The sequence below is a fragment of the Carcharhinus amblyrhynchos genome, chromosome 5, assembly GCF_965287045.1.
Source record: "Carcharhinus amblyrhynchos chromosome 5, sCarAmb.v2.hapA, whole genome shotgun sequence".
Classification (NCBI taxonomy): Eukaryota; Metazoa; Chordata; class Chondrichthyes; order Carcharhiniformes; family Carcharhinidae; genus Carcharhinus; species Carcharhinus amblyrhynchos.
Window position 1 is genome coordinate 121,898,925 of NC_137328.1, and position 24,364 is coordinate 121,923,288.

A 24,364-nucleotide genomic window follows, 5' to 3' on the forward strand; every position below is an offset into this window, starting at 1 on the left:
TATCCAATTCTCTTGTGAAGTTTACTATTCAATCAGTTTCCAACACCCCTTCAGGCATTCCTCGGAAATGGCCCCGATGGGGCTGCTAGCAATTCTCAAGTCGCACTCCTGTGACAATTAAATTCTGTCTCACTTTACTGTGGTTTAGATCATGGGAGGATTGGAATGGAAGATGGAGAATGTCGGAGGGGAGAGCAGAGGGGAAAACAGATGATGGATCTAATCAACTGGATGCAGTTTACCACATGGATTGTGTAAGGGAAACACAGGGCAGAGCTGGAGATCGGTGGCAGTTAATGTTCTAAAAAGAAGATGGTGCCAATGAACAAACTCCTCACTTTATGGGCGGGATTGTACGAAGGCTTGTAAAGTCCCGCCTGAGGCCAATGGAGAGTTCCGTTCTTCGAGCCTCACTCACCCCGATTCCAGGACAGGCGAGGTGGTAAAATTCCAGCCTATATATCTATTTACATATATACATTTGTAACCAATATCAGTCATTTGTCTGCACTTATGTAACTAACCCTGTCCTCAGCAAGGATGTGGCATCAAAGCATGTTCCAAAGAAACATCATCAACAAAAGCTTTGGTTTCCAAAAGCCACATTCATTAACAAGCAACCTATTTCATATTTAGTCAAAATTATTTCAAAGTAAGATCCTTTTTGTATCAAAAACTTGGCTCCTGAATGTAAGTAAGTTGCTCCATGAAACATGCCAATACTTGCCTAGTTAGACCTGTAACAATCAAATGTTGGCATCACTGAATCAGCCCAACATCATCTCTCATTTCCCAAAGTTCTAGATATTTAAGTTAGTGAATCTTTGTTCAGTGTTTCTCAACCAGTGCTGGAGATATGAGATGAAGATAACTAACTCATGAGCACTAATTATCTAGTTTTCAGCAATAAATTACTATTTTTAATCACAATTTTCCAAATTATTACTCAAAACAATCATCTTGTGACCATTTTAAAGCATGGCCAACAGTCAGACAAAAGTAGCTTTATGCTGTGCCTGTAATGTCTTACTCCTCTCGTTCCTCACTGTGATCAGCGATGGCAGTTCCGACATCCGGTAAACCCCCGTGCGCATCCTCCCCTGGCAACTTCTCAATTCTGAAATACATCCTTCAAAACTCAGATTCCCCTCTGACTCTTCAGTTCTTGCCTGAGCGTCTTCTGATTTCACTCCGTCAATGTCAATAATCTTGTTTACAGGAAGTCCTCGGTGGGAGTGGTTGGTACTGACAGCCAAAGGGGTCCTGTTTACACTTGTCTGTGCGCCAGGACTCTGTCCAAAGGAAGAAGGCTTCATCCAAGCAATCTTCCCCCTTTCATTCATCGAATCTTTACAGGAATAAGAAAAACAGGGATATTAAGGTAAAGACAAACAACAGGATTTAAATACCAATGTGCTGACCTTTATCCAGAATATATGATGGGGTGGCACAGCAGTTAGCACTGCTACCTTGCAGTGCCAGGGACCCGGGTTCAGTTCAACCTTGGGTGTCTGTGGGGAGTTTGTACATTCTCCCTGTTGTGTGTGCGGCTTTCCTCCATGTACTCCGGTTTCTTGCCACAGCCCAAAGATGTACAGGTTAGATGGATTAGCCATATTAAATTGCCGCTAGTACCAGGGGCACTAGCTAGGGTAAATGCGTGAGGTTACGGGGATAGGGCCAGAGTGGAATTGTGGTTGGTGTAGGCTTGAGGGGCCGAATGGCCTCGTTCTGCACTGTAGGGATTCTATGATTCTTTGAAGACATGAAGTGAATGGCATTTCTTCCGTATTATCATCAAACTATGCTGAGAACTTCACATCAAAATCATGAATAATTTGCCGGGTGTTAGCGATGGAAAGGTGGTAGGACTGGAGGGTCTCAATGACATTACTGTTACTAGAGAGGTGGTGCTCGACAGACTGGAGGGGCTGATTGTGGACAAGTCCCCAGGACCGGATGGAATGCATCCGAGGGTCCTGAAAATGGCGGAGGTGATAGTGGATGCCTTGGTGGTTATTTTCCAGACGTCGCTGGATTCCGGGGAAGTGCCGGAAGATTGGAAAACGGCTAATATTATGCCATTGTTTAAGAAGGGTGCCAGGCAAAAGGCGGGGAATTATAGGCCTGTTAGTTTAACGTCTGTTGTAGGTAAAATGTTAGAATCCGTCATCAAGAAGGAAATAGCGAGGCATCTTGAGGGGAACTGCTTGATAGAGCAGACGCAGCACGGTTTCCTTAAAGGGAAGTCGTGTCTGACAAATTTACTGGAGTTCTATGAGGATGTGTCTAGGGCGGTGGATAGAGGAGAGCCGGTGGATGTGGTCTTTCTGGATTTTCAGAAGGCGTTTGACAAGGTACCTCACAAGAGGTTATTACAGAAGGTCAGGGGGCATGGAGTTAGGGGTAGGGTGTTAGCGTGGATAGAGGACTGGTTGTCAAATAGGAGGCAGAGAGTGGGGGTCAATAGGTGCTATTCGGATTGGCGGATGGTGACTAGTGGAGTGCCCCAGGGGTCGGTGCTGGGGCCTCAGCTATTTACCATTTATATAGATGATCTGGAGGAGGGAACCGAGTGTAGGGTGTCGAAATTTGCTGATGACACCAAAATTGGTGGAAAGGCAAATTGTGCGGAGGGTGGGGAGAGTCTACAGAAGGATCTAGATAGGCTGGGCGAATGGGCCAGGAAATGGCAAATGGAATTTAATGTTGGTAAGTGCGAGGTGGTCCACTTTGGTAGGAATAATGGTAGGAAGGATTATTACTTACGTGGAGAAAAACTGCAGCAGGCGATGGTGCAGAGGGACCTCAGGGTCCTTGTGCATGAGTCGCAAAAACCCAGCTTGCAGGTGCAGCAGGTGGTCAGGAAGGCGAATGGGATGCTGGCCTTCATCACGAGGGGGATTGAAGATTAAAGTAGGGAGGTCTTGCTGCAGCTGTATAGGGCATTGGTGAGGCCGCAGCTGGAGTACTGTGTGCAGTTTTGGGCGCCGTACTTACGCAAGGATATTTTAGCCTTGGAGGGAGTGCAGAGGAGGTATACTAGGCTGATGCCGGAGTTGAGGGGGTTGAGCTATGAGGAGAGGCTGAATAGATTAGGCTTGTACTCGTTAGAGTTTAGAAGAATGAGGGGCGATCTCATTGAGACGTATAAGATGATGAATGGGATGGATAGGATAGAGGTGGAGAGACTCTTCCCGCTCAGAAAGGATAATAGGACTAGGGGGCACAGCCTCAAGATAAAGGAGGGGCGGTTTAGAACAGAGTTGAGGAGGAACTTCTTCACTCAAAGGGTGGTGAATCTCTGGAATTCTCTGCCCGTTGAAGTGGTGGAGGCTGCCTCGCTAAATATTTTTACGATGCGGGTTGATGGGTTTTTGATGAGAGAGGGGATTAAGGGTTATGGGGAAAGGGCGGGAATGTGGAGCTGAGCCACAACAGATCAGCCATGATCTTATTGAATGGCGAGGCAGGCTCGAAGGGCTAGTTGGCCTACTCCTGCTCCTATTTCTTATTATGTTCTTATGAACAATTAGTGCTCACAGTTGCTACTCGTGTCAATGAGCCTTTTGTTCTTTTTAGGCAGGACACAGAAATTATTATGTGTGATACCTGCTCTCTAGAAGGCATCATAACACTTTTGTACAGACTGCTAGGAAAGAAGCATGCATTCCTGTCATTACAGCCTCACAATATCCCAAATCATTTCACAATCAAGTACTCCTGATGTGTTGTCGCTAATTTATATGGGTAAACGTGGCAGCCAGTACTGTGCATCAAGACCCTGCAAGCAGCAATTAACTAAGCAATCACTTAATTACTGGAATGTGCCCTTCTGTGTTTTGTCACTGCAGTCTCACACTGTCTTTTGACCAGATAGTAAAAACACTGATTTCATTTTGTCTGCACCCTGGAACATATTCCTTTTCTTTTTTTATTCTTTCATGGGACATTTGTTGCCCATCCCTAGTTTGCCCTTGAAAAGGAGGCGGTGAGCTGCTTATGTTGTGGAGGTACACCTATGATGCTGTTAGGAAGGGAGTTCCAGGATTTTGACCCAGTGACAGTGAAGGAACGGTGATATATTTCCAGGTCAGGATGGGAACTCACAGGTGCTGATGTTCCCATGTACCTTGCTGCCCTTGTCCCTCTGGATGGTAGAGATAACTTATCGTAACTTGGACACTTTCCAAATCCATGTTGTGGAAAAGACCTTACTATGAACCATTGTTAATTTTAGTAGAACTGTAGCCAGTAAAAACATCAGCGTCAAACCCACAGATTAGTACCCAAATTCATAACCATCAAACAATCAGAAAAGCCCACAGAACTGTACAGAATTGATTATAGAGAATCAAAAATCCTACAGTGCAGGAGGAGGCCATTCGGCCCATTGAGTCTGCACCGACCAAAATCCCATCCAGGCCCTATTCCCATGACCCCAATTATTTACCCTAGCTAGTCTCCCTGGCACTAAGGGGCAATTTAACATGGCCAATCCACTTAGCCCCCACATCTTTGGACTGAGGGAGGAAACTGGAGCGCCCGGAGGAAACCCATGCAGACACAAAAAGAATGTGCTGATACCACTAGGCCATCGCCTCCCCAGATAGGGAATTCAGGATAGAGATGAGGAGAAATTTCTTCACCCAGAGAGTGGTAAGTTTATGGAATTCACTACCACAGAAAGTAGTTGAAGCCAAAACATTGTAAGAATTCAAAAAGGAGATAAATATAGAACTTAAAGCGAAGGAGATCAAAGGATGGGGGAGGATGAGGAAGGCAGGATCAGGCTATTGAGTTGGACGATCAGCCATGATCATAATGAATGGTGGAGCGGGCTTGAAGGGCCAATCTCTATGTTTCACCTCTAAGTCACACACCACCCTGATCTGGAAATGTGAAATAAAAACAGAAAATGCTGGAAAGACTCAGCACATGTAGAGAGAGAAACAGAGTTAGCTTTTTGTGTCCAATATGTCTCTTCTTCAGAACTTTCTTTCAGATTTCCAGCATTCTTAGTATTTTACTTTTGGAAATTTTAACTTGGCAATTTTCTTTCATTGACGCTGGGTTGAATATCATGAAACTCCCTACCTAACATTAGCACTCTGAGGGGATCTTCACACAAGGTTTATCGCAGTGGATCAAGGTGGGATTCCCCATCACTTTCTCAAAGGAATGGGAAATAAATTCTGGTCTTGTCAGCAGCCTAACACAGTTCCAGTGAATGAATAGACGGATCTGGAATAACTGCTCAGCCATTTCAGAGGGCATTTGAGAGTCAACCACATTGCTGTAGCTTTGGAGTCACATGTAGGCTAAACTAGGTAAGGACGGCAGATTTCCTTCCCTAAAGGATGTTGTATATCCAACAACCTACCAGGAGCAGAACTGCATTAGATTTACTGTTTTCACAATATCAGTGCAACACAGTTGTACCTTTAAGCCTGAAGGAGCTTAAGGTTAATTTTATGGATTTTTTCAAAGAATGTGATAAACTATCATGTCAGAGGCTAAAGATACATGACATTAAAAAGAATGTAGATACATGGATATGGAACATAGAACGGTACAGCACAGGAACAAGTCCATCAGCCCACGATGTTGTGCCGAACATGATGCCAAATTAAACTAATCCCTTCTGCCTTGGTCCATATCCCTCTATTCCTTGTATATTCATGTGCTTATCTGAAAGATTAAACATGTCTATCGCATCTGCCTCCATCACCACCCCGGCAGCACGTTCCAGACATCTACCACTCTCTGTAAAAAAACTTGTCTCTCACATCTCCTTTGAACTTTCCTCTCTCATCTTAAGTATATTAAATGCATGTAGGGCTGACTCATAATCAGAAAGCAAAGGGTTGTAAGGAACAAGTGCTTTTTATTGACTCAGTGGCCTGATTTTCCAATCCTGCTTGCGTTGGGAATCATCACGGGCTTAATGGAATATTTGACAGACCAGCCAAAGATCCATTGACTGGGCAGGAATTTCCGATTGCTTAACGTGGACCTGGAGAATTGCAGCAGTGTGTGTGTGTGTGTGTTGGCGCTCTTTGGTGATGTCTGCCAAAATCTCTGCTTTTTCATTCATAGAAACAATTTGGCCAAAAGTGAATGAAGAATCAAATTGAAGTATGCCAGCATCAAGGAGCAATTGGTGAACTCTGAGAATGGCAAACAAATCAGGGTGGCATGGTGGCACAGTGGTTAGCATTGCTGCCTCACAGCACAAGGGAACCAGGTTCGATTCCCAGTTTGGGTCAAGGTGTGGAGACTGCACATTCTCCCTGTGTCTGCAGGGGTTTCCTCTGGGTGCTCCAGTTTCCTCCCGCAGTCCAAAAGGCATGCCAGTTGGGTGCATTGGCCATGCTAAATTCTCCCTCAGAGTACCCTAAAGGAGCTGGAGTGTGGCGACTAGGGAATTTTCACAGTGACTTCATTGCAGTGTTAATGTAAGCCTACTTGTGACAAATAAATAAACTTTTGGGGTGGCACAATGGTTAGCACTGCTGCCTCATAGCGCCAGGGACCGGGGTTCGATTCTTGGCTTGGGTCACTATCTGGGTGGAGTTTGCACATTCTCCCCGTGTCTGCATGGGTTTCCTTTGGGTGCTTCAGTTTCCTCCCACAGCCTGAAAGACGTGCTGGTTAGGTGCATTGACCTGAACAGGTACTGAAGTGTGGTATTACGGGAATTTCACAGTAACTTTATTGCAGTGTTAATGCAAGCCTTACTTGTGACTAATAAATAAACTTTAATATAAATAAATTTAAATGGCAGAAGGATGCAGTGGTCGGGCAGACACACTGCAGAGAAAAGGAACTTTGTGGGTTTGGTAAAATACCTAATGGAATACAGGAATAGAAATTGAAGGAAGTAGATGTTTAAAAGGGCACAACCTCAGGCTAAAGAGACGATCCTTTAAAACTGAGACGAGGAGAGATTTCTTCAGCCAGGGGGTGGTGAATCATTGCTGCAGAAGGCTTTGGAGGCCAGGCCATTGAGTGTCTTTAAGACAGAAATTGATAGGTTCTTGATTAATAAGGGGATCACAGGTTATAGGGAAAAGGCAGGAGAATGGGGATGAGAAAGCAATCAGCCATGTTTGAATGGCACAGCAGACTCGATGGCCGAATGGCCTTACTGTTCTTATGTCTTATGGTCTTATGGTCTTAGATATTTCAAAGTGGGAGTGGAGGTTGAGAGGGCCACAAAGACAGAAGTAATTGATGTTGAATGAGTGCAGGACGTTGGGTAGGTGACAGGTGAAGTGCCGCATGCAATTCTGAGCACAAACCATGAAAAGAGTTCAGCAAAGATTTATCCCAGTGATATCAGGAATAACAAGTGTCACAAAAACATGCCTTACACCAAATAATGATTTTTACTCCATCAGTGAAACAAACGAACTGAACTTTGTTTAAAAAAGAGTTTTTAAAACACAGACTAAGGAGCAAATTTTCTCATTCTGCTGTCATGGGAATCGGAGGGGGCTAGGGGCAGACCATGAAAAGGTCTGTTGATCTCGGGCAGGATTTTTCGGTTTTGGGGCGAACGCAGCTGGAAAATCCTGCTCAATGAGTGTGACATGAGCTCGCAACAAAGATGGCTAACCAATTTGCATTGCTGTACTCTCCAGCCCACCTGTCTTCACCAGACTGTGCAAGGTATCAGCAACCCAGAGGCAAAAGGCCAGTAGCCTCAAGAAGGCTGTTCCTTGATTCAACCACTTTTTCATCAAGCCCTTCACCTGTGAGGCACTCATGGCCCACTTTTCAATGCAATTTTCATTTCCTTATCTGAGGGAGGATGTTCTTGCTCTAAGGAAGCACAGAGGAGGCTTACCAGGCTGACTCCTGGGACGGGGGGACTGACATCTGAGGAGACATTGAGTCAGTTAGGATTGTACTCGCTGGAGTTCAGAATAAGTGAGGGGGGGAGGGGACAAATCTCATAGAAACCTATAAAATTCTAACAGAATTGGATAGGGGTGATGCAGGAAGGATGTTCCTGACGGTGGGGGAGTCCAGAACCAGGGGTCATAGTCTAAGAATATGGGATAAACATTTTAGGACTGAGATGAGGTGAAATTACTTCAGAGTAGTGGAGAGCTGTGAAATTCACAACCACAGAAAGTAGTCAAGGCCAAAGAACTGTATATGTTTCAGGAGTTAGGTATAGCTCTTGGGCTAAAAGAATCAAAGGATATGGGAGTAAATCAGAAACAGTTTACTGAGTTGGATGATCAGCCATGATCATAATGAGTGGTGGAGTAGGTTTGGAGGGCCTAATGACCCACCTCCTGCTCCCATTTTCTATTTTTCTACCCGCTGCCTCTGGTGCCTTTGTCCCTCCCTTTCCAGTAAATGATATTGTGTCCCTATGACCGCCCCCCCGCTCCCCCCCTCTCCCCACCCCCCACCCCCACCCCCAACCCACTCCCCCGCAACCTCGCTTGTGAGCTTTTCATGCAGCCTGGTCAGGGTCCTGCTTCTCTCCCCTCAGTCTTCCCTCCACTTTCCGTTGTTTGCCTTCTCCATGCACCTCCTTTGCCCTTCTCCCTGCCATTATGAGTCTTTGCCCCAATTTCCCCTCCCCACCCACTCCCTGGTTACACTGCCCTCCTTCCACCTTTGCCCCCCTGCTGTCTTCTCTTCACACTTTTTGGCTCGTACCCCCAGATTCTGCCTGCCACCTAATCCACTGTGGGCAGGTTGGGAGAATTCCACCCACTGTGTCTGGAAAGACCCATCAAGGACAATGGCTTCAGAAGAATATCAGTGAACCACATATCCTGTCCCTTAGCAAGGCTGCAGGGCAATAACCTGGGATATTCAACAGGAATTTCCCTCACATGTGAATGGGACAATGGCAGAGAAAGAGGGAATTCCCATACAGGAACTGATCCAGTCGCATAGGGAAATATGCTAATCATGACCATTTTCGAATTACTGGATGATTGTCATGTGACAGGCACGCTCTTCGTGTGTTTAAACCTCCGCATTCTTTTTGGTAAGAGAACAGGCAGCTGAGACATTAACAAGAAAAGAGCCAAGTGGGGTTTCTCCTTCCTCACTCTCTCTCCAGCCCACCTTGCAAGCTCTGAACCCTGTTTGCTGACCTTGATCATTCAGGGACACCCCTGCTGCCCAACAGAGAATTCAACCCTGCACTGCGGTCTCCAGAGGAAAAGCCAAATCAACCATCTACATTAGGATCACCAAAGGAAAGTCGTAAGATCATCAAATTCACTGAAGACAAATGAATTACTAAACCTTTGGCCATATACCCCTTTACTTCTCTGCACTTGAAGCTGACAAATCCATCCTTCCCAACTCGATAATCTGTCAGTGAGCGTGTGGCACTTTGAGTGTATTTATATATATTGTATATACAGCTGGCACAGTGACATAGCGGTTAGCACTGCTGCCTCACAGTGCCAGGGACCCAGGTTGAATTCCTTGCTTGGATCACTGCCTGTGAGGAGTCTGTACGTTCTCCCCATGTCTGCATGGGTTTCCTCCGGGGGCTCCGGTTTCCTCCCACAGTCTGAAAGACGTGTTGGTTAGGTGCATTGGCCCGAACAGGCGCTGGAGTGTGGCAACTAGGGGAATTTCACAGTAACTTCATTGCAGTGTTAATGTAAGCCTTACTTGTGACCAGTAAATAAACTTTAACTTTATTTGTGCAAAAGTCATTGCGTATATTGTCATTTTATTGAGATAAGAACATAAGAAATAGGAGCACAAGTAGGCCATCTAGCCCTTCGAGCCTGCCCTGCCATTCAATAAGATCATGGCTGATCTGAAGTGGATCAGTTCCACTTTCCCGGTCTCTCCCCATAACCCTTAATTCCCTTGTCTATCAAAAACCTACCTACCCGTGACTTAAATATATTTAGCGAGGTAGCCTCCACCACTTCAACGGGCAGAGAATTCCAGAGCTTCATCACCCTTTGAGTGAAGAAGTTCCTCCTCAACTCTGATCTAAACTACCCCCCCCTTATCTTGAGGCTGTGCTCTCCAGTCCTGCTATCCTTTCTAAGCAGGAAGAATCTGTCCACCTCTGCCCTATACATCCCCTTCATTATTTTATACGCCTCTATAAGATCCCCCCTCATCCTTCTAAACTCCAACGAGTACAGACCCAGTCTATTTAGTCTCTATTCCTATTAGCGACCCATGTTCAACTAGGGATCCATGTTCAACTCCAGCCTTGGCTGAATGTCTATGTGGAGTTTGCACATTGTCTGCTTGGGTTTCCTCCGGGTGCTCCAGTTTCTGCCCACAGTCCAAAGATGTGCACGTTAGATGAATTGGCCATGTTAATTGCCCCTCAGTATCCCAAGATGGGTAGGTTAGGGGCATTAGCCATGGGAAATATGTGGGGTTACGGGGATAGGGCAGGAGGGTGGGCCTGTGGAAGATACTCGCACAGAAAGTCAGTGCAGACTTGATGGGCTAGATGGTCTCCTTCTACACTGTATGATTCTGTGGAATAACTGAGAGTGTTTCCTCAGTCACTTTGTTTTGTCCATCCCCTGCTCCTACCCAAAATTGGCCTGAAATTTTATCTGTTTTGCATCTCTTCCACATAGCGCGACTCAAGTAAGCAGAGTCTGTATTCATTGTGTGTAATCTCCAAGACATCACGGCTGTGCAGAACAGAAGGTCTTTTCCTGTCTGCTGCTCTTCCTATCTAGTACCATGTGAGTTACTGAACGAGCACACTTATTTAACCAGCTCGATTTTTCATTCTCTGATGGGGGCACATATTCAGTTCAACAGCTGAACAGGAATGCCAAAAGAAACCAGTTTCTCTGTAGGGTCAGATTGGAGAACCAAGGCAGCCTTCACGACACACGGCAACGCAGAGTTGCTGAGCAGAGACTGATAGCCAAGTTCCACATGACGATGGCCTCAACCAAGATGTTGGGTTCATGTCACATTATCTGTAACCCCCATGACTTGCCTGAGCTTGCAAAATCTCACTAACTGTCCTGTCTGGAGACGATACACATCTCTTTAACCTGTGTTTAACCCTCTCTCCACTCACATTGTCTATACCTTTAAGACTTGATTCCCTATAAAGATTCGCATTCCAACCATTATTTTGCAAATTGAGTTTGTGTCTTTATATGCCCTGTTTGTGAACAGAACTCCCACTTACCTGATGAAGGAGCAGCGCTCCGGAAGTTATTGGATTTGCTACCAAATAAACCTACTGGACTTTAACCTGGTGTTCTGAGACTTCTTACTGTGTTTACCCCAGTCCAACGGCAGCATCTCCACATCAAAGTGCTTCAAACAGATCTTTTCCAAATTAAGTTGTTCAAGCCACTGCATTTCAATGGGACTCTCTGAACTTAATCTGAGACTTTATATGGCTTTTCAGAAAACATGAGTCTGAAAATCCTTGTGCTCATAGCACTTTTGGCCTCCACTTTTGACCTGACCAAAATATATTCAGTCAGGGCATAGAATCATAGGGGTGAATGTTATATTTGGAATTCAGGATCATTCTGTGCTCAGACTTAAATCTGATGTGATGATATGGTGGGGTCACTAACCTTTCATAACACTGATCTTCAATAAAATGGAAGACAGCGGGCACCAGAATCGGCAGCCCACTTGCCATCTTAAAAAAATGAATTAACAAGCTGTTAGGCTTGGTTTAGGAGTGGATCTAGGTATTATGTTCAACTAGTATAGTATCTGCCTCTCGCTAGTAAAAAGGTCAACTTATTGTCTTCAGTGGCACAGTTAGAGCTCTAGAACATACAATTCCACAAAATGATAGTCACTTTCTTCGGGGTATGATGCAATAATCACGCACTTCAGGAAGCATCATGAGCATCACCCAAGAACTCGGCTTAGAGAAGTGGCTAAGTAACTCAGATCCAGTCCACTGAATCATAGAATTTCTACAGTGCAGAAGAGGCCATTTGGCCCATTGAGTTTGCACTGACCATCAGACAGAGCATCCTACCTAGGCCCTAACCTCATGTATTGATCATGGCTAATCCACCTAAACTGCAAATCTTCACTCAAAGGGTGGTGAATCTCTGGAATTCTCTGCCCGTTGAAGTGGTGGAGGCTGCCTTGCTAAATATTTTTAAGAAGCGGGTTGATGGGTTTTTGATGAGAGAGGGGATTAAGGGTTATGGGGAGAGGGCGGGAAAGTGGAACTGAGCCACGACAGATCAGCCATGATCTTATTGAATGGTGGGACAGGCTCGAAGGGCTAGTTGGCCTACTCCTGCTCCTATTTCTTATGTTCTTATGTTCTTATGTGCAGACTTCACACAGTTACCTACTGTGGAATTGATCAGGGGCCATGGTGCTGTAATGCAGCAGTGCCAACCATTGTGCCACCATGCCACTGTCCAATTCCTGGACTCCCATTGGCACCTCCAAGAAAATACGTTGTTTTACACTGGTTGCCTTACTTGAGGATTACCTCAAAGGACTTATTTGCCTGTCTCCCACTCTCAAAAGAAGAATGTTAAATTATTTCCAGGTAATGTTTGAGTGCTTGCATTCAAGTCTTCTAAATTACTTTCTGTGAGGAAATTCTTCAGTCTAAGTTTCTAAGTCTCCACAGTTCATTTCTTCTTCAAGATGAGATAAGGGTCTCAGACACTCCTGAGAGTATCCGGACATTGAGAGACCAAACACTCACTAGGGGGCACAGCCTCAAGATAAAGGGGAGGCGGTTTAGAACGGAGTTGAGGAGGAACTTCTTCACTCAAAGGGTGGTGAATCTCTGGAATTCTCTGCCCGTTGAAGTGGTGGAGGCTGCCTCGCTAAATATTTTTAAGAAGCAGGTTGATGGGTTCTTGATAAGAGAGGGGATTAAGGGTTATGGGGAGAGGGCGGGAAAGTGGAACTGAGCCACAACAGATCAGCCATGATCTTATTGAATGGCGGGGCAGGCTCGAAGGGCTAGATGGCCTACTCCTGCTCCTATTTCTTATGTTCTTATGAATAAGAGATTGATGGTTAATGGGATGATGAATGGGATGGATAGGATAGAGGTGGAGAGGCTCTTCCTGCTCAGAAAGGACAGTAGGACTAGGGGGCACAGCCTCAAGATAAAGGGGGGGCGGTTTAGAACGGAGTTGAGGAGGAACTTCTTCACTCAAAGGGTGGTGAATCTCTGGAATTCTCTGCCCGTTGAGGTGGTGGAGGCTACCTCGCTAAATATTTTTAAGACGCGGGTAGATGGGTTTTTGATAAGCGAGGGGATTAAGGGTTATGGGGAGAGGGCGGGAATGTGGAACTGAGACACGACAGATCAGCCATGATCTTATTGAATGGCGGGGCAGGCTCGAAGGGCTGGATGGCCTACTCCTGCTCCTATTTCTTATGTTCTTAATAACTAAGGTTAGACCACAGACTGGCAGCCTGGATGATCTGACTCACAAATTGCCTGAAGTTCAAACTTGGTTTAATTACTGCACGGGCAGGAACGAATACAGACTCTGGTCTTGGAGGAGAGATCAATTGACATTTTGCATCACCTTTTATACAAAATGCTGGCGGTGAACTCGGTAAACCTTGTAATAGGCAAACATAATCTATAATTATATTGGCAATAAACACTATCAGCATTGAGAAGAGGACGCGTTTCGGTTAGCTTCATGATATGACACAAGTACTGAAGTCGTCAGGGTGCGAAAGCAGAAGGAAAACTTTATATTTTTAATCCGACAGCAGACAGTTAATAACAAACTAATTAAATAAGAGTGTGGACATACTGGAAATCTGGGCTGCGTAATACAGGAAGCCACCTTGACAACCCAACATAAGTGCTACAGGCATTTTCTTTCCATAGCCAATAAAAACAGCAGGGAAAGAAAACAACCACATTGCCAAGATCTGACCCACTGCGACCAGATGTATAGACGTTTGTTTTATCTTTCACAATTCTGCTATGTATCTTGACCAAAGGGTCAAAATACTTCATAACACAGCATGTGAAACAGGAGTGGCAGCTTAAAGCACGGCATTCATTTTCTGCCTTTTTAATAGCAAAGCCCCAAGCATATGCTTTGCGCACACAAATAAACATCTCATGAGCAGGATGTATCATTTTCAACTTTCTAACCAACTGTGCAGCAGGATAATCACGCAAATCCGTGTGGAAGATGAAGCTAGATAAAACAAGCAATAGTTTAACAGTGTCACGTCACAATGTTTTAATGTTGAAATCCATTGTTCTTAAAAGGTATTCAAGAATTAGGATTTCATAATGGGTTTAGAAGATTTATTATAAGATGATAAGTAGGAGCAGTAGAGATTGGTCAGCCTGCTCCATCATTCAATAAGATCATGACTTATCTGATTGTGGATTTAAAGCCTGTCACCCACAATCCTTGACTCAATCAAAAATTTGTCTAACCCAACCTCGAATATATTCAATGATCCAACCTCCACTGCTTTCTGCAGAAGAGGATTCCAAAGCCCAATGAGAGAGAGAGAAGAAATTGCTCCTCATTTCTGTTTTAAACAGGAGGCCCTTTATCCTTAAACTGTGCCCTCCGATCTAGATTCCCTTCCAAGGGGAAACATTTTCTCAGCATTTACCCTGTCAGAATGTTACATGATTCAATAAGGTCACCTCACATCCTGCTAAACTCCAATGAATATAGATAAGGCTAACCTGCTCATCCTTTCCTCATAAGGCAACCCCTTCACCCTAATGATCAGTCTACTGAACCTTCTCCAGAACCAAGCTTGTGCCCAGCATTTCCCCATTTTTTCTTCTGATCTAAAACTTGATTCTATGGTATGTTATCAGTTGGAAGCACCAGACAAGAAAACCTGTTTTTTTCCCATGATGGAACTAGGAAGCTTACAACTATCCTAGACTGCTGTTAAATAATGTCCCAGTGGTCATATCTTTATAGAAACATAGACTCCCTACAGTGCAAGAGGCTGCCATTTGGCCCAATAAGTGTGCACCAACAACAATCCCACACAGCCCCTGCCCCTGTAACTCCACATATTTACCCTGCTTGGCCCCCTGACACTAAGGGGCAATTTAGCATGGCCAATCAACCTAACCCGCACATGTATGGAATGTGGGAGGAAACGGGCAGTTTGCAGCTAGATTTATGTTAAGCACATTGTCAGACATGGACCAATTGCAGCAGATTGAATGGGAAAGGAAAGAATTTGTGATTCATCTCTTGTGTATCTGGCTCCCGACACAAAACCAATGATTTTATTTGCCTTTCTATGGCCAGTATACATACCAAGGTCCCTCTGCTCTTCACTCTTGTTTAAAATCTTACTATGTAAAGTGTAGTACTGCTCCCTGTTCTTTCTAAAGGTATTAACATTTTTCTATATTGAAGCATCAACTGTTACCAGCCTGTCCTTGCATTCTTTCCATCATCAACAGAATATGCAAAGGCATTGTAATGGTTATTTAATCAGCATTTATTGCCGATCCCTAATTGCCCTTAATAAGATACTGCTAAGCCACTACCTGGAACTGCAACAGTTAATGTGATATAAGTACACCCACAGTGCTGTTAGGGAGGGAGTTCCAGGATTTGGCCCAAAGACAATGAAGGAGCACTTGATAAAGGGCAGGATTTTCACCGAGGGAGGATAACATGAGAGTTCTTTAAAAATGGCAGTGCATCTACTCCCTGGCTGTCAGACTCATTGAAGTGCCTTTTAAGGATACACCCATCAGCCCCAACCTGGTCAACTTCATTAAGGACAGAGGCTTGTCCAACTCGTGGAGTCGGGTCAGGTTTTTATAGATCTGTAGTTCATGGCCCTTCAAAGGAGTCATTAACACGAGTCTATGTGAGGAGACTATTTAAAATGTGAGTTCAAAGGTTCTCCTCATGCTTCCCATGCCATGGATCCCCCCCTCCCCCCACCCATGACTCCTCATGCTCACTATGCCAAGCACACATAATGAGGCTTGACTATCAGAAATCTATTAATCTTGTTGAAACATCTGAGCTCCAGGCAAAACGTTGTTTAATTGACAGGTCTGGCTTTCTGATCCCTGCTGGCAATTTCATGTATTTGTTTATATAAAGTTAAGTGGTTTTAAGGGTCCATGGTTCCTATAATTGATTCTTTAAAGGGTATGGATGATTGAGACTTTTATTGTCTTACAGTGAAATAACTTATAATTAATCTAGTGGTAAAATGATCATTTTTAAAACATGTTACTCTTACTATAGGGACTGTTGGTTCCATACGTAGTATAATAATGGATCAATGAGCATAGCCAACATGAGGTCCCGGGGGGTTGTGGAAGGGCATAGATTTACATTGGGGGCATGAGGGTGGATGCAGTGCTGTAGCTTGGCAAAGAGATATGAGGGACCATGGGGAGCAAGAGCTGGAGGGTCTTGCTGTTTTTGCTATCTAGGAAAATGTCCCACAGCTCCAAAGCAGGCCTTTTAAAAAAAAGCTCAGATTGGCAGCTAACAGTCCCTGTGTTGCCTCAGCCCACTTTCATGGGTCAGCTGCCCTCCCACAATGAACCAACATTAATGTTACCTTTGCAGACACCTTCTCCTGAGGCAGGTGGGTTGAGCTGGGAATTCTCCCCATTTCCAAGTACTTGCCTTAGTGATAAAAAATAAACCCAGCAATAGTTCCAACTCAGGATGGTGTTTGGCTTGGTGGGGAACTTGCACATGATGTTGTTCCACTGCTGTTGTCCTTCTAAGTGGTAACGGTCATGGGTTTGGAAGGTGTTGTCGAAGGAGCCTTGATGAGTTCATAGAATTGCTACAATGCAAAAGGCCATTTGGCCCTTCGAGTTTGCACTGACTATTATCCCACCCAGGCCCTATTCCTGCAACCCCATATGATTCCCCAAATATTAGGGTCAATTTACATGGTCAATCCATCTAACCTGCACATCTTTGGATTGTGGGAGGAAATCGGAATACCCAGAGGAAACCCACGCAGATGGGGGGAGAATGTGCAAACTCCACACTGATAGTGACCTGAGGCTGGAATTGAACTGGGTCCCTGGCACTGTGAGGCAGCAGTGCTAATCACTGTGCCACCCGAGTTGCTATAGTGCATCTTATAGATAGCACACACAGCAGCCATTGGACGTAGGTGGTGAAGAGAGCAAATGTTTATGGTTGGGGTGGGGTGCCATTAAAGCAGGTTGCTTTGTCCTGGATACTGTAGAGCTTACTGAGTCTCGTTGGAGCTGCACTCATCTGGCCAAGTGGACTACATTCTTGGCTTGAGCCACACAGCTGGTGAATGTGCTTTGGAGAGCCAGGAGGTAAGTTACTCACAGAGTTCCCAACCTGCTCACGTGGTCACAATCTTTATATGGCTGGTTGCGTTCAGTTTTTGGTCAACGGTAACTCTCAGGATGTTGATAATTCAGCAATAGAAATGCCACTGAATGTCAGGGGGAGATAAAGTCACCATATTCCCAGATGGTCATAGGATCCTCTTCTCCTTGAGTGGGAGAGCTGACTGGTGGTGATTTTAACCTGAGGATTACCACAACTCAGGCACAGGGTAAGGTTGTGAAGGCAGGGCCTTCATTAATAACCTCCAGCAGTACGGGTATTGAACCCACCCTGTTGGGTCACTCTGCATCCTTAACCAGCTTTTCAACCAACTGAGCAAAACTGACCATGAACCAATTCTTAGATTTTCTCTTGTGTGAGATGGTCATTACCTGAATGCTGTCCAGGTCTTCTTCCATTCGGGCATGCTATTCAGTATTTTAGAGTTACGAATGGTGCTGAACATTGTAAACATCCCCATTTCTGATCTTGTGATGGAGGAAAGTTTACCGATTGTTGGGCCTAGGACACTACCCCGGAGAACTCCTACAGCAACATCTTGTGATCGAGATGATTGACTTCCAATAATCACAATCATGCTTCCTTATGCTGGTTATTAGTCCAACCAGTGCAGAGATTTCCCCCTGGTTTCCACTTCTTGAATTCAATTCTTTTGTCCACATTTGGTCCACAGCTGCACGAGGTCAGGAGCTGAGTGGCCCTGGTAGAACCTAAACTGAGCATCAGTGGGCAGCTTACCGCTAAGCAAATACCGTTTGAAAGCACTGTTAACAACACCTTCCATCGTTTTGCTGATGGAGAGTAGACTGATGGGACGTTATTTCTTCACTGGAAAAGGAAGAATTTGCAGGGGCCTGCATTGCATGCTCCTCCACCAGCAGGTCTTTAGGTAGGGAGGTGGGAAATGTGAAGCAGAATGGGCTGCATTCTGGGTTCACTCTTGCCCCAGCCTTACAGTGATTTTACGCTGAACGGGGCAAAGTCTTGAACTCGCCCTTTCCCCATTATTGGTGGCAAAAGGGACATTTCCTGCTTAGCCTCCATTTTTGGGCTGGGAGGATTTCCTGGGTATGGGGGAAGACCAAAAATGATTGGCCTTAGGTCTCAGGTGGGAAAGGTTGGGGGGGGGGGCAGTGGAGGCACCACCATCATTAGAAGCCCTCTTCTAACTTCAGATGCCCCCATTAAGGATCAACACCTCAGACCTTCTCTTCCCTCCCCTTCCTGGGCAGATACTCCAAACTTACCTTTCTGTCCACTCCCTGGATTTAGGCTCTGTCATTTTTACGTATTTCCTCTTCTGTCCACAGCAGTTCATGTCACTGCAGGGATTGGAGAGCTACCAGCCAACCAGATTGGCCAACAGCTTTCTGTAGTGCGATTTCCTATAGTTTAGGGGCACCAATGAACACTCCAGAGAAAGGCAGAATCTGCAGGGATGTGTTTCCTCCCTGGGAAGAGAAATACTACCATCCGAAACATTCTGGCCAGGGTTACAGGGAATGGGTTTGTTACTCATTTGGACAGTCGCTGGAGTCACGATGTGCTGATTGGCCTCTTTCTGTGCTCTAACAGTTCTGTAATTCTTGATATCACATGGAGTGAATTGTGGAGTAATCCTAGGTTGCACTTGGTCATTTTTGGGAGGGGTTGAGTTTTGCATCAGTTTGGAGGGGGGCAGGGCCTAAACACACCAGCAAGCCCGTCTTTAAATCTAAAAGTGAAATTGAAGACAAGCGTTGGGACACCCCTTCCATTGAAAGTATGTTTCCCTCCCTCCCCAACATCGATTGCTGATGTAATCTTCAGAACGTGCTGAACAGAGAGTGCCGGTATTGGGGCCTTTCCAATGGGTGCCCTCCTCCATGTCCCATCCACTCAGGCCCTACCCCTAGTAGTGCCAACTATCATGTCTGGTCTCCACAGTGATTAGTGACTGGTTCCATTAAGAACATAAGAAATAGGAGCAGGAGTAGGCCATCTAGCCCTTCGAGCCTGCCCCGCCATTCAATAAGATCATGGCTGATCTGTCGTGGCTCAGTTCCACTTTTCCGCCCTCTCCCCATAACCCTTAATCCCCTCTCTTATCAAGAACCCATCAACCCGCTTCTTAAAAATATTTAGCGAGGCAGCCTCCACCACTTCAACGGGCAGAGAATTCCAGAGATTCACCACCCTTTGAGTGAAGAAGTTCCTCCTCAACTCCGTTCTAAACCGCCTCCCCTTTATCTTGAGGCTGTGCCCCCTAGTCCTACTGTCTTTTTTGAGCGGGAAAAGTCTCTCCACCTCTATCCTATCCATCCCGTTCATCATCTTATACGTCTCAATGAGATCTCCCCTCAGTCTTCTAAACTCTAACGAGTACAAGCCCAGTTTATTCAGCCTCTCCTCATAGCTCAATCCCCTCAACTCCGGTATCAGCCTAGTAAACCTCCTCTGCACTCCCTCCAGGGCTAAAATATCCTTGCGCAGGTGCGGCGCCCAAAACTGCACACAGTACTCCAGCTGCAGCCTCACCAATGCCCTATACAGCTGCAGCAAGACCTCCCTACTTTTATATTCAATCCCCCTCGCTCTGAAGGCCAGCATCCCATTCGCCTTCCTGACCACCTGCTGCACCTGCAAGCTGGGTTTTTGCGACTCATGCACAAGGACCCCGAGGTCCCTCTGCACCGTCGAGTCTAAAGTGTCAGAGAATCTGGCTTGAAATTGATTATGCATATTTCAATCAACATTTAAATGGGTTAACCTGGTTCCTAACCTTGTTGGGCATGAACTAGATTACATGCGGACGGGGGAGCCGGGAGATTCCCAAAGAGGGAATTTCACTGGGGTTAATTACACTAGGCCTCTCCGTCAGCATTCTCCCACCCCGTGCTGTTCCAACATGACCTGTGCCTGAACACACAGGGTTGGAAAATCACCCCTTTTATCACTCTCTATCCCTTCAGTTCAAGGTGCTAATCTCTTTGAATGTTCCCTTGGTTACTGCTACCATTGTCTCTAGTTAATGTCCTATGGTCCTCCCTCTCCAGTTATTGCCAGAACACTGCTCCTTTCACCACACCACACACCATGCCCAATTAAAGCAGGTATTCTATTTCCTCTGATGTTCCTTACCACTGCCCCATCTTTTGCCCTATTGTCTACTATCATCCCAATTCGTTTTTCCTCTTCAGTCCACCCCTTGAAAGTGCCTCCAATTCAAATAGTTCCTACTTACTGTGGCTTGTGCCACCTCACACCATTAGTAGGAATTACATTCTCACCATTTCCACCTACAATATGCAGCAGCTGGAATCATTTCTAGTAGCAGAATGCAGGGAAGGATTGTGGAAGAGGGAACAGGTCCATTCTGATCTTTGCACATGAGCAGTATACAGCTTTACACTGTTTATAGTTCTACAGTCTCAATGTCCACTTCCATTATGAAAAGTGATGCAATACATTTAACGTGCAAGTTCATCCCTAGTAACCCTGGTTGATCGGTTTAATGGTAGATAAGGTTTCAGAAACAATAAGCAGGGGGAAAGAAATCACCAAGCTCTTGGAGAGGTTTAAGTTAATTAAGGACAGCCATCACTGTTGACTAACCTAATTGAATTTCTTGACAAAATAGTAGAGAAGCTTGATGAAAAGGATGCATTGGGGCAGCATAGTGACACAGCGCCTAGCACTGCTGCCTCACAGCGCCAGGGACCCAAGTTCAATTCCAGCCTCAGGTCATGTGTGTGTGAAGTCTGCACATTCTCCCCATGTCTGTGTGGGTTTCCTCCAGGTGGTCTGGTTTCTTCCCACGATCCAAAGATGTCAGGTTAGGTTGATTGGCTATGCTAAATTGACCCTAGCGTCAGGGGATCAGCAGGGTAAATATGTGGGGTTACAGGAATAGGCCTTCGGTGGGACTGTGGTCGGTGCAGACTCGATGGACCAAATGACCTCCTTCTGCACTGTAGGGATTCTATGATTGGGTGTTGTCCATATTGATTTTAAAGTATCTGGCAAATTAGCACAAAAGTCTTGTTAATAAACTGGAGCTCGTGAAAAGAGGGATTGAGGAGAAATTGAGAGACGTACAGGATTATGACAGACTGAGCGGTCAAGAGTCACGAAGGAGGATGGGGACTCCACCCCCTACATCATCGGCAACCAAGATCACTCTGACTCAAAGGGGCATCTATGGGCAGGCCCAGTGCAGCCTCTGGAGGTGTCTCTATTGTCACCTCTATGATGAGGATAACTACAACATGCCTCTCAGCCACAAGCCGAGACAACAGCCTGCCTTCAACTCCCCAGAGGCCACAAAGAGAGCAGTGCATAGAAGTGGCTAGAATAGGTCACTATACCAGACAGAGTGGGTCACTGAGATATCTATCATTTGTGAATGTACACTTTTGGAATACTGTGCAAGTATTCATAGCTGAAGCCAGATTTGTGAGCCTCCTTCAATTAACCGCAGTAGAAAGAGAAGTTTTGATTTGATTTATTATTGTCACATGTATTAATATACAGTGAAAAGTATTGTTTCTTACACACTATATAGACAAAGCGTACCATACATAGAGAAGGAAAGGAGAGGGTGCTGAATGTAGTATTACAGTCATAGCTAGGATGTAGAGAAAGATCAACTTATTATATAGGTCCATTCAAAAGTCTGACAGCAAGGAAGAAGCTTTTCTGGAGTCAGTTGGTATGTAACCTCAAACATATGTATCTTTTTCCCAATGGAAGAAGCTGGAAGAGGGTATGTCAGAGGTGCGTGGTGTCCTTGAATATTCTGGCTGTTTTTCTGAGGCACCAGGAAGTGTAGACAGAGTCAATGGATCGGAGGCTGGTTTGCGTGATGGACTGGGCTTCATTTGTGGCCTTTTGTAGTTTCCTGTGGTCTTCGTTAGAGCAGGAGCCACACCAAACTGTGATACATCTGAAAAGGATGTTTTCTAAGGTGCATCTGCAAAAATTGGTTACAGTTATATTGGACGTGCCAAATTTCCTTAGCCTCCTGAGAAAGTAGAAGCATTGGTGAGCTTTCTTAACTATAGTGTCAATGTGGAGGGAATAGAACAAGTTGTTGGTGATCTGGGCATCTAGTAACACTGTGTAGACAGGGGCACGTCCTCCACTACGCTTCCTACAGTTAATGACTATCTCCTTTGTTTTACTGACACAGAGATTTCATTGCAGCAATTCACCAGATTCTTTCTTTCCTGTACTTTGTCTCATCATTGATGAGATCCAAACCACTACAGTGATGTCATCAGCAAACTTCCAGTCCAGCCAACGTCTGGCATTTTGTGTGGCTTGCCCATCCTGCTTCCTCGGAACCAACGATGGAGAGTTGCCTTCAGCAAGCCTGGAAGATCCTTCCAGTGGAAGGATCAGAAAATCCCACCCAATAACTTCAAAAATCATACTATGATAAGGCAATGTCAACATGGTTTCATGAAAGGGAGACTGCATTTGGCAAATTTATTTAAGTTTTATAACAACTTAACTTATAAGGTAAAGGGAAAACAGTAGTTGCAGTGTTTGAACTTCTAAAAGACATTCAATGAAATGCCACCCAAAAGGTTAATATACAAGATAAGAGCTCATGGAGTTGGCAGTACTATATTAACACGCAGGATTGGTTAATCAATAGATCGAGCTAACCGGAGCAGTTTCAAGTTGCCAAGTTGGAATGCCACAGAAATGTGTTAGGGTCTCAGCTGTCAACGATCTATATTAATGACTGAGATACATTACTCCCGGTCTGATTATACCAACAATACAAAGTTAGGTATAAAGGCAAGTTGTGTGGAGGTCACAAAGAGGCCACAAACACATACAGACAGGTTAAATGAACAGGATGCCTGATGGAAAACAATTTGGTGGAAGTATAAGATTATTCACTTTGGTGGTTAAAAGAGAAAAGCAAAATGTTGATACTTTTAAATGCTGATGTTCGAAAGGACTTAGAAAAAGAACCGGTTCAGGAGTAGGCCATTCGGCCCTTCGAGCCTGTGCCATCATTCAATATGATGATGGTTGATCACGTACTTTCAGTATCCCACTCCTGCTTTCTCTCTATAGTCCTTGATCCCTTTGGCCACAAGGGCTATGCCCAGCGCCCTCTCGAACTTATTTAATAAACTGGCCCCAACGGCTTTCTGTGGTAGAGAATTCCACAGGTTCACAATTCTCTGAATGAAGAAGTTCTTCCTCATCTCAGTCCTGAATGTCTTATCCTCATTCTCAGACTGTGACCCCCTAGTTCTGGACTTCCCAAACATCGGGAACATTTCTTTCTGCGTTTAGCCTGTCCAGGCTCATCAGGATTTTATATGTTTTTATGCGATTTCCTCTCATTCTTCTAAATTCCAGTGAGTTCCTGTCCTGGCAATCCAGTCTTTCTTCATACATCAGTCCTGCCATTCCGGGAATCAGTCTGGTGAACCTTCGCTGGACTCCCTCGATAGCAAGAATGTCCTCCCTCAGACTAGGAGACCAAAACTGCATACAATACTCAAAGTGTGGCCTCATCAAGGCCTTGCATAACTGCAGCAAGACATCCCTACTCCTATAATCAAATCCTTGGGTGTTCTCATACAATTAACATTGAAAGTCAGTATGCAAATATCGCATGCAATTCAGAAGACAATGGCATATTCGGCTTTGTTGGTCTACTCCTGTTTCTAAGTTCCTAATCTGACTCTTACTGCCTTTGAGAGTTGGGTCAGGATAGGCAGCTTATTAAAGGACCAACTAGGATATAGTAACGCATAGACAATGGGACTGGTACTGGCTGGTACTCTACAAGTGTGAATCAAATAGAGGTAACTTCTTCATCTAAGCTTTCTGACTGTAAACGTGTTGGTGTGATGGGAAGCTGAACTCAAACACATGAGAATGAGCAAGGCCTTCACGTCACCATGAGTATCACAAATGTAACCTCTCAGCATTTAATTTTTCAACAACATTATACATTGTTGAAAAAGTTGTTGAAAGCAGATGCATTTTTTCTTTAAAAAACAGCGCAGCTTTTTAAAATGATCAAA

General features: G+C 45.0%; 1 protein-coding gene across 1 annotated transcript in view; it reads right to left on the reverse strand.

Moving 5' to 3' along the window:
* Window positions 1-989: 989 nt before the first annotated feature.
* Window positions 990-24,364, reverse strand: part of rgs12b (regulator of G protein signaling 12b) — a 195,393-nt gene continuing 172,018 nt past the window's right edge. The window contains exon 18 of the mRNA XM_080189495.1: window positions 990-1,348. Coding sequence (XP_080045621.1) covers window positions 990-1,348 — 359 coding nt within the window. The remainder of the gene's footprint in view (window positions 1,349-24,364) is intronic.